This window comes from Emydura macquarii, unplaced genomic scaffold (genome assembly GCF_026122565.2).
Source record: "Emydura macquarii macquarii isolate MOO-44397 ecotype Brisbane River unplaced genomic scaffold, CSIRO-AGI_Emac_v2 contig_746, whole genome shotgun sequence".
In the NCBI taxonomy this organism is placed as follows: Eukaryota; Metazoa; Chordata; order Testudines; family Chelidae; genus Emydura; species Emydura macquarii.
In genome coordinates, this window is record NW_027130883.1 from 1,621,052 (window position 1) to 1,638,957 (window position 17,906).

The 17,906-nt window shown below is 47.7% G+C and overlaps 1 protein-coding gene and 1 pseudogene across 1 annotated transcript; one reads left to right on the forward strand and one right to left on the reverse strand.

The window, feature by feature from the left end:
• Positions 1 to 3,405: 3,405 nt before the first annotated feature.
• LOC137149451 (sphingosine 1-phosphate receptor 3-like) lies at positions 3,406 to 8,976 on the reverse strand (annotated as a pseudogene).
• Positions 8,977 to 10,202: 1,226 nt separating this feature from the next.
• On the forward strand, positions 10,203 to 13,915 carry LOC137149420 (serum amyloid P-component-like). The gene is made up of 2 exons (XM_067542941.1): positions 10,203 to 10,289; positions 12,195 to 13,915. The coding sequence occupies exons 1-2, from the start codon at positions 10,226 to 10,228 to the stop codon at positions 12,812 to 12,814; spliced, it is 684 nt and encodes a 227-aa protein (XP_067399042.1). The 5' UTR covers positions 10,203 to 10,225; the 3' UTR covers positions 12,815 to 13,915.
• The last annotated feature ends 3,991 nt before the right edge of the window (positions 13,916 to 17,906 follow it).

Sequence of the window (17,906 nt, forward strand, 5' to 3'; positions counted from 1 at the left end):
GCAAGAGCAATGGGGATGGCTGATCCTAGCCCTGGCATTTATCTTTTGGAGTGAAGTGAAGGGGGCATTATTCACTCTCTCCTGACGAGCGGAGATAAACGTCATGTCAGAGTGCAGCCAGCAGGGATTATACACACAATATACAGGTCTGTGTCACTCCCTGGTCTCTTGGATTGAAGCTGCATTTAATGACAGTTCCTGAAAAGTGCAGGGAACAAGAGGGCTCCGACTGGCTGGGAACATGGTTCCACTTTTAATAACTTGTCTGCTGCTCTGTCACCTGTGAAATAGCAAATGGCAGCGAGATGTACTAGCAACAAATAACAGCAGGGACGATCTCCATGTGCAACCCATCAAAGAAGGGAGATGAACAGAGCAACAAACATTTCCCTGGGGCAGTGCTTCTCAACCTTTTAAGTAGCAAGCACCCCCTAACTTATTCAAATTTTCAGAAGTCCCCCAATACGCAATATTCCACGGGATTTTATATTTACAGACCAATGTGAGCCATACGTTGGAAGAAGGGCTGAGTATATAAGGCCGTGATATGACAGATGTCAGATCTAGTGTGGGTAGGGTTACCACCTTTACACCAGGGGCGCACAGCTCAAGTATGTACCTGGGCTAGAGGTGATGCTGGCCAAAGCTAGGAGGCTCTGAGTGGCGTGCTGATGCTGGGGGATATAAAGCGCCGGGCCAAATGTTTTGCCATAAATTTGAGAGGAGGAAGGGGTGAGAGACAAGAAAAGAAGGTAACTGGTGAAATCTGGGGCTGTCATAGTTGTCAATTTCACTGGCAGTGAAATTGACAAGTTTTCTGGGCACTGGACTTTGAGCCAGGGAGGGGAGCTGCCACCTGGGCAAATTGCAGACGGCTGCCACTTGGCTGCCAGCCTGGGAGGTGGGCGACTGCCACCCAATCCGAGATGGGGAAGAGGAGGCTTCCATGCCGGCTGGGACCCAGGGATGTGGGCAGGCAACTGCTGCCTGTCTTCAAGCCGGGGCGCTGGAGGCTGTCCCTCGGCTTGGAGCCAGGGCATGGGTGGCTGCCACCCAGCTCGCAAAACTCAAGAGGCTGCCACCAGGCTCCCACCTGCGAGCTGGGACCAGGCGGGAAGCAGGTTGCTGCTGCCTGGCTTCCCCAGAAGTCGGCAGCTGCCGTCCGTCTCCCCTTTGCTCAGTTTTTCCCCAGGTACCCCCTGCCTGTGTCTCACGTACCCCCAGGGATACGCATACCACAGGTTGAGAAACTATGCTCTGGGGGATTCAGGCCTCATCTATCTATCTATCTATCTATCTAGTCTCTCTCCTTGGCATCTGATCACAAAGACACCAAAGAGCAGGACTTGAGGGGCCAGAAGAATTTAGTAATTCAATTTCAGTCTCACCAATAATCTTTCTATTACCAAGCCAGATTCCTGCTAATGGGAGAGGTGCTCTGGGCTGCAGGGACGTAAAAGGCAGATAGCCCAAGCTCCTTTATCAAGCAAAGAAATCAAGGAATGAACCGCAAATCACTCGACCAAGAGTGGCTGTAAAGTTTATTAAACCTGAAAAGAGAAATTAAAGACCAGTGGAAACAAGTGAGAATTAACCCCTGGGAGCCTCTCCGCAGCCCGGTGCTGTTTGGCTGCAGGAACACGCCCAAACCTGGCACATCCTGAACTGGCACAAAAGGGGGACCAGGAATTTGCCTCCATCTGTGGCCAAAGGCCTCTGTCACAGCAGCGAGCTGCGACTGAGTCTGGTCAGTGTCATCGACAGCCTCTAGTGCTGGCATGTGTGCAGCAAGCTCGTCTCACGCTTTTGCTCCCAGGGTCATGGTCTCTTACCCGCTCAGGCCAGGCCTGGGAGAGAGCGGGTGGGGTTAGCCACTCTGGCCCTGCCCAGGCCGGGTTCCCTGAGCTGGGCACTCTGGGAAAGGCAGGAAGGAGCTCTAAAAGTGCTGTGGTTTCCCCGCGCAGACCCTGTCACAGTGACTGCTATTTGAGTCCAGACAAGAAAGAACACAAGTAAGGGGCCAGAACCTGGTCCACGGTAGGGCCTCTCTGCACTTCTCTAGCCATGCAATGCAGCCTCGACGTTTCCCTGAATATTCACGGTGAGGATTTCGCCAGCATGGGAGATCCTGGGCAAAGGTAGGTGGGAGGAGTTGGATCCGACTGTGCCGCGTTCTGGTCCTAGGCTTAAAGAACAGACTGTGAACCAGAGTAGGCTGGGCCTTGGCATCATAGTAACACACTAGGTGTCAGCTAACCAAGTAAGCACATTCCTGACCAGAAAGGATGGTACAAAAACTCAGAGCTCTCAAGTAACTATGTAAACACATTCCTAAGAGATAACACAGGGCCACACCAAGCCCTCATAAAGATAAGGGGGATAATAAGGCAGGATAATAGCTAAGGAAGTTTTGTTCCAGCTAGCAGGTTCAAGGATAAGGGTGCTAATTAACAACATCTGAAGTGTACTAGGTAACTTGTTTGTATCAGTGTACAGAAGGAGTAGGCATAGGAGGGGCAACTTTGTGCCAGTCTAGGGGCCAGGATCCTGACTGAACTGGGGTACCATTGTCACGAGCATGCATGTGTTACAGAGCATTCTTTCCTGCGTGTCTGGCTGGTGGGTCTTGCCCACATGCTCAGGGTCTAACAACTGATCGCCATATTTGGGGTTAAGAAGGAATTTTCCCCAGGTCAGATTGGCAGAGATCCTGGGGGTTTTTTCGCCTTTCTCTGCAGCACGGGGCCCGGGTCACTTCCAGGTTTAAACTAGTGTAAATGGTGGATTCTCTGTAACTTGAAGTTTTTACACCATGATTTGAGGACATCAGTAACCCAGCCAGAGGTTAGGGGTCTGTTTCAGGCATGGCTGGGTGAGGTTCTGTGGCTTGCGATGTGCAAGAGATCAGACTAGATGATCGTGATGGTCCCTTCTGGCCTTAAAGTCTCTGAGTTAGTGTACTTGTAACCATCGAGCCAGGGCCCTAGTGCCGTGCTTTGTCGACAATAAACCTGGCCGAGTGCCTTCGTCACCGAACCGAGCCTGTGGTCTTTCCTTATGACTAACATCGTGGTCTGCTGAATTAACACACTGCTCTGTCCGCTAGTGCAGCCAACAGCAGAGCTCTAAGAACAGCAGCCCTCACAGCACTCCACATCTCTGACACCGCAGAGCATTGTCCATTGCTGTCACTTTTTGAGTCTGACTCATCTTACCCGTTCTAGCGGCTGCATGTCGATTTATCCTTGCCACGCTCCCATAGGCCACATCTATGCACACGCAATTGTAGCCCGGGTCGGCATGCCGGCACAACAGTAGTGACGATGTGGTGGGACAGGCTCCAGCACGAGCTAGCATACTGGGTTGGCTAGCCCACGCTGGAGCTTGTGGCTAGCCACACAACCATCACGCCTTCACTTGCTGTGCAGATGGGCCCATAGGAGAGATGCCCATCTCCGAGTCCCAGCAGTTCTCATCCTGCCTCTCATCCTGTTGGCTCTCTTGATTTCTGAAAATCCTGTAAAAGGGGGTGAACAGTGAAGGTGCAAAGTGTGCAGTTGACACAAAGTTATTCAAGGTGGTTAAATCCAAATCTGACTGCAAAGAGTTACAGAAGGATCGCACAAAATTGGGTGACTGGGCAATAAAAGGGCAGATGAAATTCAGAGCTGATAAGTGCAAAATAATGCACACTGGAAAAAATAATCCCAGCTACACATATATAATAATGATGGGTTCTAAATGAGCTGTTACCACTCAAGAAAGAGACCTTGAAGTCATCATGGAGAGTTCTCTGAAAACTTAAAGTCAATAATCAGCAGCAGTCAAACAGGCTAACAGAATGTTAGGAACTATTAGTAAAAGGATAGAAAATAAGACAGGAAATATCATAATGCCACTATATAAATCCACAGTGTGCCCACACCTGGAATACTGTGTCTAGCAATACTGTGTCCAGCAATATCTCAAATAAGATCTAGTGGAACTGGAAAATGTTGAGAGAAGGGCAACAGGAATGGGCGGGCGAGGTTCTGGGGCCTGCATTGTGCAGGAGGTCAGACTAGATGATCAAAATGGTCCCTTCTGACCTTAAAGTCCATGAGTCTACGTAACAAAAATGATCAAAGATCTGAAACGGCTTCCGCGAGAGGAGTGACTAAAAAGATTATGGCTGTTCATCTTAGAAAAAGACGAGTAAGGGAGGATACGATAGAGGTCTATAAAATCACCAATGATGTGGGAAAAGTGAATAGAGAAATGCTATTTACTCTGTCTTGCAATACAAAAACCAGAGGTCACCTGATGAAATTACTAAGCGGCAGACTTAATACAAACCAGAGGAAGTAGTTTTTTTTCACACAATGCACAATTGGCTTATGGGATTCGTTTTAAGGATAGAAGCAAAAAGAGAATTTTTCAGAAGAAAATAAGCTATTTACACATTTAAGGCCTTTTAAATAAAGTTTAATAAACAGAGGAATAAAGTGTTGAGACATCAATATATTAACAGGTCTTTTTAAGAGAAAAAGTACTTTTTATGCAATTTAGGCTACTTTGAAATAAAATCTAAAAAATTATTGTATGTTCTTTGAAATAAAGTCATTCAATATTGTAATAGGACATGTATTTTTAGGGGGAAAAAATAATGTTATGCATTTAGGTTATTTTAAAATAAAGGATGAAAAATAATTGTCTTTTGAAATAAAGGCATTAAATATGAGTACTAGAACACGCATTATTAGAGAAAATGGGGAGTGGAATTCAACAAGACGCAAAGTGAGAGAGGCTATAGAACAGCCAAGGAAAGCAAAACCTTCCCAGCCTGTTAAAGAAAGAGAGAAAATAAAGTGGCAGGGGCTGCAGAGAAAGTTTTAAAACAACAGGCAAGGAAGAAAGCCTGTGTCACTGACCAAATGGCAGAGAGAAGAGAAAAGCTCCTTCCCCCAGCAGCTGGTGTCACTAGTCAAATGCCAGCGATTGGATCAGACAGCTTAGGACAAGCCGGGCCTTTTGGCTGAGCCAATGAGAAGCTATTCTTTAGACACTTCATAGAAATGCATTTTCCTGGCTCAGTCATAATGTGCCAAGAGTCGTAGCTATTGATCATTGGCCGGTTTAAAAAATGCATCTGTTTAAACAAATGGATGAAAAGACAAAGAGTGGACATAACACAAGCGTTTGTAGAAATATACCAGCCTTTTCAAATAGAGTGTCAGCTTGCTTTTTAAAGTTTTGCCTAAAGAAAAACTGCTCTAAAAACTTACTGCTTGTAGCCTTTAAAGAAAACTTTAGATTTACACACTTCATAGAAAACACACACGGGCTAACTTAGAAGAAAAGCTAGCTTATGTAAAACAGCGGAGAACACTTTTTACCAGAGAAAGAAAGGCTATTTCTCCCCCACATCCTTTTTCTTTCCTAACTTTTTAAAATCTAAATGCTGTTAAAACAAAGAAAAGTTTTAACAAATAAACTTTTTAAAAGTTTAACATGAAAAACCAGCACTGGTCATTTTTGAGTGAAACGAAAAGCCCTATAACATCATAAAAAAACCTGTCTTACAATATAGGGGATATTTTGCAAAGGTTTAGTGAAATAAAAATGCTTAAAGTACATTACCCTATCCATTCAAAACTAGCATTAGCTTACTTTAAAGTAATTCCTACCAAAAAATCCTTCCCAAACAAAAACTGTTCTACTCGTAAACTGTAAAAAAACTTTAGGTACCAAGGTATAATACAAAAAAACCTCAATTGAGGGGACGTACTACAACATTTTATTTAAAGCCCAGGGAAAAATGCCACTATAGGAAATCCATATGTACATATGTGTTTCAATACAAAAATTGAAGTTTCAAAAAACATAAGCCATATATCAGCGTGAAGGATTGAGTAACTGGAGGAAGGAGAGAGATGAGGCTGTGGCATATCTGAAGCAGCACATTTCCTCACAGCCCCTCATATGCTTTTTTAAAAGCTGTGACCTTTTGCAGCAAGGGAATTTTTAATCACAAGATTAAAATGAAATAAAAGGAGAATTGAAATAAAGTGTGTAAAAACTCTACGATCATCACTTTTAAACACAACGTAAGCACGGTTTTACATCCTAAAGAGAGACCAAGAGCAGGAAATTGCTAAATTTACTTAATTTTCATAACTAAATAATTATTATCCCTGTGACATGACTTAAATAAAGATTTTAGTAATTTTTTGTCTAAATGATTTGTATGGTAAGAAAAAACCCTGTAAAAATAGTATACAGGAGTGGAAATCGTGAAGAAACAAGTTCCTGAGGAATAGAACTATTATACAAAGCCCTTATGCAAAGAAGGGTTTTACAATAAACAAACAAAATGTTAAAAGGCATGTTATCGCTTTCTAAATGTTTGAAGCGGCTCTTTAAAAATAGTTAGTTTGCTTTTGAAAGTTTTGCCTAAATGAATTGCCCAGAATACAAAACAAAAACAAAAAAACAAAACAAAAACTGCTCTACAGACATATCGCTTGTAAATGATAAAGAAAGCTTTAAAATCCAGGAGATAGTATCAGACCCACAGCTGAGGCTTTTACATTCTGAAATAATTTTTTTAAAGGACCAAAGCCCAGGCGCTGTGACTGCAGGGAGTTTAGCAATAAGGCTGCCGCCTCTGCCGTGCTTATCTGAAGAAACAGCCCAAAGTCCCCCCCACCCCCTTTTCTGACTTTTTCCAGTTTAAAACTGCCATCTTTTCATCTTCATTTGGCCAACATGCAGTTTTTAATCATATCCAATACAATTTGGAGGGTTTTTTAAATAAACTTTTAATAGTTGAATATGTATGCAGTGTAGTTGTAACGGTGTCAGTCCCAGGATATCAGAGAGACAAGAGGGCGAGATAACATCTTTTATTGGACCAACTTCTGCTGGGGAGAGAGACAAGCTTTGGAGGTATATAGAGCTCTTCACCAAGACTTGTGGACAAATTAGAGAGAGTCCAGTGGAGGGCAACAAAAATTATTAGGAGTCTGGGGCACATGACTTACGAGGAGAGGCTGAGGGAACTGAGGGGGGGGTTTCATAGCAGCCTTCAACTACCTGACGCCAAAGATGATGGAGCTAGACTGGTCTCAGTGGTGGCAGATGACAGAACAAGAAGCAATGGTCTCAGATTGTAGTGTTTGAAGCCACTTGTTTGACTTTGTAACAGAACTGACTCAGGAAAGTAACAAATATAAATTAATGCAAAACTAAGGAGGGAACAGCCCCCATCCTCCTGTGCCCTTAGACAGAAATTCCTCCTTATTTAGGGAGGGAAACCAATGGACTTTTGAAACGCTAGCCTTCAACTACTGGCTAAGAGCACAGCGCAGCTGGAGCATAAACATGGACGATCTGTTTAAACAGGCCCTGTTGCTTAAAGATGGAAGTGCCTAGAAGTCTCTTGCCAACACCAGCAGTCAAGCAGCTCATGAAGAGATTTTATATGGGTGAAAATTGGGGGAACTGAAGACATAACTATACCATTGACTCAGATGGTGTTTGAGACAGCCACAAACAAGGCAAAGGAAAATCCTCTGCATTTCCTCACCAGCCATAGTGTCAATACTGCAGTTCTGAGCAGAATAAATAACCGCCAAGGCAATAAGCCAGTCAGCCTTGTACAAAATGGCACACTTTTACTCCACAGGCTGTCTCTATAAGCAACAAAATAAACAATGGAGACCAAGAGGTGATTAATACAATTACAATCACAAATGTCCGATGCAGAGCCATCGATCTCTTTTTGTCATTATGCTTAGTGACATTACGGCCACTAGACTTTACCCGTATGTAAATACACACATACAGGCTAATAATTGTCACCAAAATGGTTATAAAGATACTTATGCAACTTACAACATATTTCTTGGGGTAAAGAAGCAAAATTGCTGAGTTGTCAGATAAGTTGTTAATACAGTCCTATCCGAGGACGGGTAAGGAACCCAGGGAAAGCAAAACAAGCCACCCTGTGCTAAAACAAAGGTAGACTCTGTACATTTTATTTGCTTCATAAGGCCTCTCTTAATCATAGTCAAATGCCTCTAGATGACTATGGCTAATGAACGAAAAGTGGAAGCTCCTCGGCCAACAAAAAACCCATCTTCCCTAAGAAACCAAAGCTCAAAGTTTTGTTTCTAGACATAGGAATGTTTACAAAGTAAATTATTCCAGTTAACACATCATAAAGAGGTAGAGTGCCCATAAAAATACATAAGCTTGTGAAATTTGTTATTTTTCTATAGGGCTATCAACACCATCAAGTTCCCTGGCCCTATAAAACTATGTATGATCTGAAGCACAACAGAGTAACCATTATACGCGGGAGATAATGCCTCATAAAGTAGGAAAGCGTTTCTGTCGGACACACGCTTGCCCATACTAAAGCGTGGCAACTAACAAAGAATGGCTCCCTACAAATCTGTTTCTCTACAAACGATTTCCGTCAGTTATCACTCTTCCCCTAAACTCCAGGCCTGCTCTCTGACCCCCTTGACCTGGTTTACATGTTGCATTTGTAAATGTTTCTTTCTTTTTTTTTTTTCCAACCTCTTTATCTGATAGAATGGAAACCTGTGAGTTTAGCAAAAGAAGAGGAAAAGCTGGCAGTTTTAAACTGAAGGGAAAAAAAGGCAAGAAAAGAGGAGGTGGGGCTTGGGGCTGTTTCTTCAGATAACCAAGGCAGCCACTTGACCTGGTGACTTAAGCACAGCAAACTCAGGGCTGGGAGCCTGCCCTCCCCCTCCGCCGCACTCTCCAAGCGCTGCTCTACCCTGACAAAGGGGAATGCAGCAGTTCCAGTGGTCCAGTGGTGCAGGACTTCCCCCAGGTCACTCGGCAAGGGAGTGGCACGATGAGGACTCTGGCCTTCTGTCTTGAAGGCCTGGTTCCACCAGGCCCCCAGACCTCCTGCCTTGGCCCCTTGCCCTTCCCGAGCCCCAGCTTCTCCATGTGCAACATGGCATTGGCAGAGTGTGGCGCTTTGTTACAGGTGGGGAAGCCGAGAGGCAGAAAGGCTGACTAATGACTCATCTGAATGCCCAGGACCTCGAGCAAACCTCTCGCAGTCTCAGCTTCCTCACATGCAAAGTTGGGCTAATCATATTTGCTTGCTTCATGATCAAAGGCTCGCCAAGTGCAATCTAACTGGTCAGGGTGCTAGATCAGTGGTCTCCAACCTGGGGTCCGCGGACCTCTGGGGCCTGCAGACTGTCTAAGATTTCCAAAGGGCCTCCCTTTGAAATGAAAAAACCACCACTTTAGATCTAATGACAGCTGCATAGGCACCTGATTTTCACCCCTTGGCAGGGAAGACCTTTGGTCAACGCAGCATCCGGGCCAGAACTACACTGACGGGGGCAAGGAGATCGGAGACAGGCAGATACTGTGAGAGGCACCTTGCCATCACCGCCACGGTCCTCCTGATGCGTGACGGCTTGGCTCAGGGGCCCCAGACCGGTCACAGCGTGAGGGGTTCTCCACGAAGAGCGGTGGCTGCTGCAGCTGGGCCTGGCAGGGAATTCTGTCTCCTCTGTGTGTCACGAGGACGTCCCAGGCCAGTCAGGGGCTCTTCTGCACAGCCTGGGATTTGGGTGCGTGGGTCTCGGGGACAGCGTTTGTCTCAGCCATTCACCTCCTGGCTGCATGGACAGAGGCCGAGTCTCGGGACAAGCAGAGCGGGAGGCGAGGCCACTCTCTGCTCGGCGCTTTGGCTCGAGGGTGAGGTTTGGGGCGAAGGCTCGGTTAACTGCGGGGGGCATCTCTACCTGCCAAGACATGCGGGGAGGGGGGGTGTTTGTGGGTATTTCACACACACACAGTCTATGCAATGGACACATTTTCGATATGAAGCAATGCGTACAACGAATACGGAGACCACTGTGGGCGTGGGGGGTGTCCCTGTCAACGGGCCGAGCAGGCTAAGCCGGGCCCCACCCAGCACAGGAAGGGGTTGATAGCAGCTGTCAGCCCAGAAACAGCAGGAAATCGGCTTGAACAGGCAATCCCGGACTCAGCCCCTGGGAGGGGATTGGTCAGACACATTTCCTCTCCCACCTTTACTCAGGGATACATCAGGTCCCTGGCGCCTGGAGACTGGCATTGCCTGGGGGCAGGTTGCAGGGTAGAGCAGCCCAGAGCCTCCCATTTCCCTTCTCCATGTTCCTGCCCCTCTGACTCTCCCCTCTGGTTGGCGCTGCAGGTGAAGAACATGGACAAGCTGCAACTTTGGCTCCTCGTCCTCACCAGCCTCTCGGAAGCCGTCGCCCAGGAAGGTAGGGGTGTATGTGGTTGCACTGGGCACTCAAGGGTGGAGTTAGGTAGGGCTGTAGACTTGGAGACTTGAGTTAAATCTTGAGTTAGGTCGCAGATGAGCCACCAGGGGTGCGTTACAGAAGCAAATCAGACTAGGAACAGGACAAGCAAATCTGTCAGGTGCAGGAAAGACCCCTGCATTCTTGTGAGAAATCAGTCTTGGGGCAAACGCTGGAGGACTCACACTGCCTTGGTAAAACATCCTGCAAGTGATTTTCTAACACGAGGCAATTCGGTATAGCACCTTCCGATGGCGACCGGTGAATTTGGTCACTGCACAAAAAGTTGGTGGTCACATGTGCATTTGCCACCCTAAAGAGGCCAGTTTTCCAAATGTGAAAACAATCATGAGCTAAATCGATGGGGAGGCAAAATTTAAAAAGAAAAAAGCTGAGCAATAATTGGAGGTCTGTTTAGAGTCTTTTGTTAGATTCTCACAAAGCTACAATTACAAAGCAGACTAAAAAAGCATCCTGGTTAAAAAAGGAAGTGAAAGCAGAAAGGCACAGGGTTTGAAAACAATATTGCAGGGGAGAGCTGGGAACGTTACAATAATGGTGGGGCAGAAGTGTCTGTCTAAGACACAGTGTTCCAGAGGGCTGTAAAAGCCAGGTGCATGCTCACCTTGTTCTGCATGTGGAGCTGCCTCACCAGGGCCAGGGAGAGGTTCGGGGTAAAAAGCTGAGGTCACCTGGTCAAGGGGCTCCAGAGACGTGATGCCAGGGGGAGAAGGGACCTACCGGTAGAACTTTCTCATCCTTCTAGTCACTTGTTTTTCTCCCACTCCCATTGTATCAGGGGCACCCGTCTGCCACATTCTCCACCAACAGGGTCAAGGGGTTCTCTACTCATGTTCCAGACTTGCAGTGCTTCCTCTCCATGACTTGGGGGGGGGGGTGTTCCCTCTTCATGGCTTAGCCTTCCAGCCCGGTCACTATATGGTTTCTCCCTTCCAAGGTATCAAAGTTTCCCTGGACTGGCCAGTATCATTCCCGGCAGTCCTCCAGTCCGAAGCAACTCCACTTCCCCAGTGGCTGGTAGGGGAATCCAGGCCCACCCACTACTGCGGGTCCTAGCTCAGGGTCCCTCAAATCAGCAGCCAAGGTCGGCGCTGTCCCAAACCTTGCTGCCGTTTCCCTGATCCTTTTCCTACCCCTCTTCTCTCAGGCATCTGCTCCCCCACACTGCTGGGTAAGCCCTTCCTACAGGGCTAGGATCCCAGGGCTTCTCCTCTCCCCCCCCAGGTCTCCTCCTTTCCCTCGCTAAGCCCAGAAAGTGACTGTAGGCTTCCACGCTGCATCCCCTTTCTGCCGCACACTTCCTGGCTTTCCACTCGTCCTGCCTGCTCCTGCTCAGCTGGACCCCATTCTCAATCAGGTCTTGTCTCTCAGGCCCAACTCTCCCTCAGCTGTGGCTTATCAGGTTACTTCCCCCCACATTAACCCTTGGTGGGATACTATGGGATGAACCCCCCATTGCAAGCAGGTGCTTCCAAACTTCCTGCCCTCTGAGTGGTCAGTGGGAGGGACTCGGGGCTTCGTTAAGGAGGGACTTCCAGGAGTTCTGACTTGCCTTTGGTCAAAAATGGTTGAACTGGCATTTGGCGATGACTGCCCAGCCTGCTCTCTGGTTGGCCGGGTGGAGGTGTAGGCCATACATTGTTCACAATTTGACATGCAAGCAAGGGTTTGGGAGAGAGGGGGGTGGGAGTGGAAGAGCAAAAGGGGCTGAGGGCCAAGACGGGTGAGTCCAGGGCAAGCAGCAGAGGGGCACAAGGACTGGAATGAAAAGAACGGATCTCAGGAGAGACAGGACGATACCTTAACATTAGTACCAACACCCAACGCGTCTCTCATCTCTCCCAGACCTGTATCGAAAGGTCTTCATCTTCCGTAACGACCCTAACGAGGCCTACGTGGTCGTGAAGCCAGAGCCGGAGCAGCCACTGCAGAACTTCACGGTGTGTCTGAGATCCTTCACAGATCTGACCCGGCCATACAGCCTCTTCTCCTATGCCACCAAAGGCCAGGACAACGAGATCCTCCTCTTCAAACCCAAGCCCAGCGAGTACAAACTGTATGTGGGGGGGGAATTTGTGACCTTCAGAGTCCCAGAGATCCGTATGGACTGGGAGCACGTCTGTGCCAGCTGGGAATCTGCCACGGGCATCGCTGAGTTCTGGGTGAACGGGAAGCCCTTACCCAGGAAGGGTCTGCAGAAAGGCTACTCCATCAGTGCAGAGGCTGTGATCATCCTGGGGCAGGATCAGGACTCCTTTGGGGGCGGGTTTGATTTATATAATTCCTTTACAGGTGAAATGGCTGAGGTGTACATGTGGGGGTATGGTCTGTCACCAGGCAAAATGAGAGCTGCCTATCAGTCTCTGCAACTGCCCCCCTGCTCCCTAGGCTGGAGGAACCTGCAGTATGAACTAAAAGGGGACGTGGTCATAAAGCCCAGACTGAGAGAAACGATGTCCACATGAGCACGGGCTGCATTCGGGCACGGTGCCGCCCCAGCCCAAAGCCACCTGTAGGAGAGTAAAGAGTTAAAAGCTAGACAAGGGGTCAGGCCAAAATTACAGGGAACGGGGTCAAGGCACAGCCAAACCTTGTTTCTGTTAATTGGTGTGAATTCTAGTTAGTCTGTTATCTCTCTTCTTCTCCTCCCTTCCTGGCCATCTGCGCAGGGAATGAGTCTATCGCCATTTCTGTGCAAGGCCTTTGGTGGGAAGAAAGCATTATCTTCCTTCTCCCCCTGGCATGCCTTTACTTCAAAGAATGTTAGTGTAAAATGTATAGGTTTTAAGGTGATGTGCCTGCCCTCTGTATGGTAATCCTGTAAACAACAAACAGGGGCGGGTATAATTGTATGTATCATGTAGTTGGTAGTTCATTTCTAGGTGTCAGTGTAACCAAAGAAGGGTCTATGGGGAGTTGCTGGAAATGGATACATTTACATACTGTTATGGACAAAAGAATTGTAAAGTAACCCCCTCGTTGCTCACTCACGGCGTCGAGGTGGAATGAGCAGGCAACAAAGGGTTCTGGCTCCCCAATCCACCCCCGGGACAACCTGTTTGTTATTTCTAACACTGCCTAGTTCCGACTCCTGCTCTCTGCTGCTCACCGACTATGATTCTAATAGGAAGGAGACTGTGACCTTCCTCAGCCCCTGATGTTCGTGTCATTTCTTGTACCCTGGGCAAAAGCACAGATCTGGGGAGGCCATGAGGTCCCATCTAGCCCAGGGCCGAATTAAAAAGATTCAGGGCCCTGGTCACAGAATATCCAGAGCATCCCCCACCCCTGAGGCCTCCCCTCAATGTTTTGAATTTTTAGGACGGGGGTGGGGGACCTCAGTTTCAGATTTTGTCCCAGGCCTCTTTGTGCTACGGCCCCCGCGTTGGAGCAGCCTCTTGGAGGAACCCCATTGATGGGACGGACCCCCTCTCACTTGTCCTTCAGGGGCCCCCAAAATGGCCTCCTGAGACTGAGCCTCTGGGTTCCAGCACCCCGCCTCATGCCGTGAGCTCTGCTCAGCAAGTCCAGCTGAGCCAGACTCCTGGGAGAGACGTGTCCACTCACCTAGAGCTCACAGTGAGGCTGCCTCCAAAGGGGGAAGGTCCTGAGGGAGGGGTCAGTGGAATTCTGGGTGCGTGGGCAGGTCCCAGGTTGGGCTGGAAGGGGAGTGATGGGTGCCTGGGTGGGGGCCAGGTCCTGGGGTGGGGAATCTGGTCAGAGAGTGTCTAACTTGGACACAGCCGGGCGGTGCCGGGAGCAGCCATGTGTGTAACGTTAAAACCAGCTGTTGTCACACGTCCCTTCTGCTCGCAGGTACGGACCTGTAGCTATTCTCTTTTGCTGCACTGTCGCAATTTGCAGCCTTTGCCTGTCCCTGCTCTAAGGATAACAAGTTCTGATGGATGGGGTTGTGCCCATCACAATTTGCTACCTCTCATTTTTCCCCATCTCCTGGGCCAGAGGATAGCAAAATGTGATGGATGGGCTTTTATGTCTGTCACAATTTGCGACCTCTGCCTTTCCCCATCCTCTGGTCCAGGATGTAGCAAGTTGTGATGGATGGGGACATTCCCGTCACAGTGTGCTACCATTGTGAAATCTCTATTTTAAGTTTGGACACAAATAAAGAAAGGCATTTTTGTTCTACGGCATTAAATCTCAAGGCTATTGTATGTCAAACCTGGAATTAAGATATTGTTTGTTTCTTATGGTCTCTTTCCATTGTAGCAGGGGGCGAACGAGTTCTTCCCTGACATCTAGTGATGAGCTGGGGGAAAACCTTTCATGAGCAGACTGTGTTTGCATAGACACGCCTACTTTGCCTAGGTATGCAGCAAATGGAGCTGCACAGTGGCAAAGTGATCAATTTTGGCTGGTTTTGGGTTGCAAATCACTCTGGTATTTGAATGCAGGGGTAATGAAATGTTGTTATCCTCACTGTAAGCGTAATGGGCCGCAAAACTATGCTTCGAATACACTGATTGAGGGGGTCACCCTAACATGAACCTCACTTGCTAAGCAATGGGTAGGGATGACGAATCTCCCTAACACAAGGAAGCGGGGTGGGGGGGAAATAGGTGTTCCTTCCTGCCTGGAAGTTTGGATTCTGCCTAAAGAGTCCTAGGCACTATCTGACCAACAGCCAGAACTGATTAGACTGAAGTGGGAGCCCTTGTTTCTGGGGCTGGTCTAATTGCTGAGCAGGTCTAGGGGCTAACCTAGAACTGGTGGGGGACAATGTTGCAGTGAAAGATGCCACAGAAACTGCATTGGCAATGAGGTTCCTCACTGCAGGCTGGGTTAAGTAGCAGAACTTCAGAACCTGACCCTAAGCGTGTCTAGCCTGGAAGAACAAAGGGATGTGTCACTGCTGCCAGGATTTGAAATGGGGGTTCTTGAGTCGAGGTATGTCAAACCCAATGCTTTGGACATGAAGCCCCCCCTCTAGGGATTGAGGCAGTGGTGTACCAAGGGTCTCCGGTGCCTGGGGGCCAAGCCTATATTTGCGCCTCCCCACCAGGCCTCACACCTCCCCCGCACAGGGCAGGAGGAGTCCCGGTGCCGCCCCCCAACTGCCCCAGGGAGTGGGGGCTTGTACCTGCAGGGGGAGCATGAGGCGTGGGGGGCACGTATGCAGACAAGGCTCCACCGCCCCCTCCTCCCCTCACTTACCTGCCACGCAGTGCCCGCCTCTCCCACTGCAGCCCCGCAGCCCGGCACCGGCTCAGATGGGGGGGCAGCCTCACCCCAGCCTGTGGGGATGGGGCCAGATCACAACATGCATGGGAGAAGTGCAGGAGCGGAAGTGGGAGCAGACACCCCTCAGCCTCCTGTGCCCCCGCCCATCCCGAAGGGCCTGCCTGGTGCCCCACACTTACCCACCACTCCAGCCCCACAGCCCAGGGCCATGGGGCAGCCTTTATTTTTAGGAAATGTTTTCTTTTGAAATAAACAGAGTCAGTGCTTGGGAGAGGGGCAGTATTGCCTGTGAAAGGCACCCAGGGGTGGTATTTAGTTTTCCCAGATTACTGGGTGAGAGCTTGAGCCAGTTCTGTTTTGTGTTGTTAAGAGGAACCCCTAGATGTTGAACCCAGCCCTTGCTGCTGCCAACAGCAGCTGGCAGAACGGTAGCGCCATTGTAGATTAGACCATTAAGTTTCTACAGTAAACAAAAATGTAATGCACACAAAACACTGACTCCAGGCTTTTCTACCAAGGGCAATGCCCAGGAAAGTTCAGCTGAGGTCTCCCCTACCTCACTCCTTCTATTTGAACTTGAAAAATCCAATGGGAGATACAGCTGGACTATACAAAACGTATAATTGTTCAAGACAGGCTTGAGCCCTGATGATTAGTAGTGTTTGGAGGAAGGACACCTGCACTCTTCTACGGTTGCCCTGCCTGTTATTATCAAAACTAGGATGCTTTACTTCTGAACAAGTGTCCACACCACACACAGAGCTCAGGGGCCTGTAACTTAGGTGCATTAACTTCCCACCTGTAGCATCACACCAAGATGACCAAGCCCTTAATAACTTCCCTTAATGAGGGAAATTGAGGGGGGGGAGCCTCTGTTGATTGCTTTTGTTTAAAATGTTTTCATTGGTGTTCCATGACACCCACACACATCAGGGGGGAGGGCTGCAGACATTCAGATACAAACACCTCTGGTGGTGAAGAAGCGGTGTTAGCCAAACAAGTAATCAGTGCCAACAAGTGAAATAACAGAAGAGTAAACTGTGCACAACAGTGTTGGCAGGATGGGGGATTACTGAATAAGGAAATTGAGTAGATTTTCAATTCCAAAGGGAAGCAGGGGGATGGGAATCACGTGACTGGAAGTCCAAAAGGGGATGAAATGTTATAGGGCTGTACAACCGGTTTAGAGCTGTGGATTCTTTGGAAGAGAGAACCGCAGAAGTGTGAAGTTAGTGCATCCTAAAGCATCGGAGAGAAAAAGGAAATTATAAGAACCCAAAAGATATGCATTTATTTATTTATTTATTTCAATTTAATGACTTTTGGGTGCATAATTCATGATTGTTTAATTGCTGTGGTTGTCAACCTATCTTGGGGTTGTATATCTATATATTCAGTAAAAATTACAGTAGAAATTTGCCTTTGAGAAGGATTTCATGCAAAATAGTATAGTGCCCTTAAAGCCAGATTTTTAAAAGTATTCAGGTGACCAGTGGGATTTTGAAAAACATTTAGGTACATTCAACTTTTTAAAATCTGGCCTGTGGTGAATATTTGGGAACCAAGTCCCACGCACAAGTGAGACATGAAAAAGCAGGTGGGAACTGGATAGAGGGGCAAAATTGCAGTTGACACAAGCAATCCCCACTGGCAGATCAAAGGAAACTGAAGAAGTTTTGACACCATCCCAGGAAATCACTCAGCCTTGAAGCTGTATGATTCTAAAGAATAAACTTGTGTGCAGAAAAAGAAAAAAGAACAAAAATTGAGCATTAAAACCTAATATTGCAGTAGAAAGGGGAAGTTCTGTACTGGAAACATTGAGATGCGGTTCTCGAAGCTACTAGCAATTTCATATTTTCAATGATAGTTTGTTATTAAATACATGCACAATGATCTCCACAGTGTGAAGGAAGGTGAATGAGGAGGTGCTAAGAGTCATAAAAATAACTTTTTAAAAAGTAAATACTTAAAGAGTGGCCCTCCCTCTGCAGTGGGTCAAGAGAAATGGCCCGTCCAATCCAGGCAATGAGAACAATCCCTAAGACAAAGCTGTGAACTGCTGGTGCACACACAGTGCACCTGGCCTCCACCCCGGACAGAACAGAAATACAGCAGGACCTCAGAGTTACAAACACCAGAGTTACAAACTGACCAGCCAACCACACCCCTCGTTTGGAACTGGATGTACGCGGTCAGGCAGCAGTAGAGACCAAAATAAATCAATAAATAAAAAGCAAATACAGCACAGTGCTGGGCTAAACATAAACTACTAGACAGCGGCAGGGACTTGACACTTGGTGAACCTAACAATAGAATAAACCACCCGTATGGGGGGATTGTCTCTGCCCCATT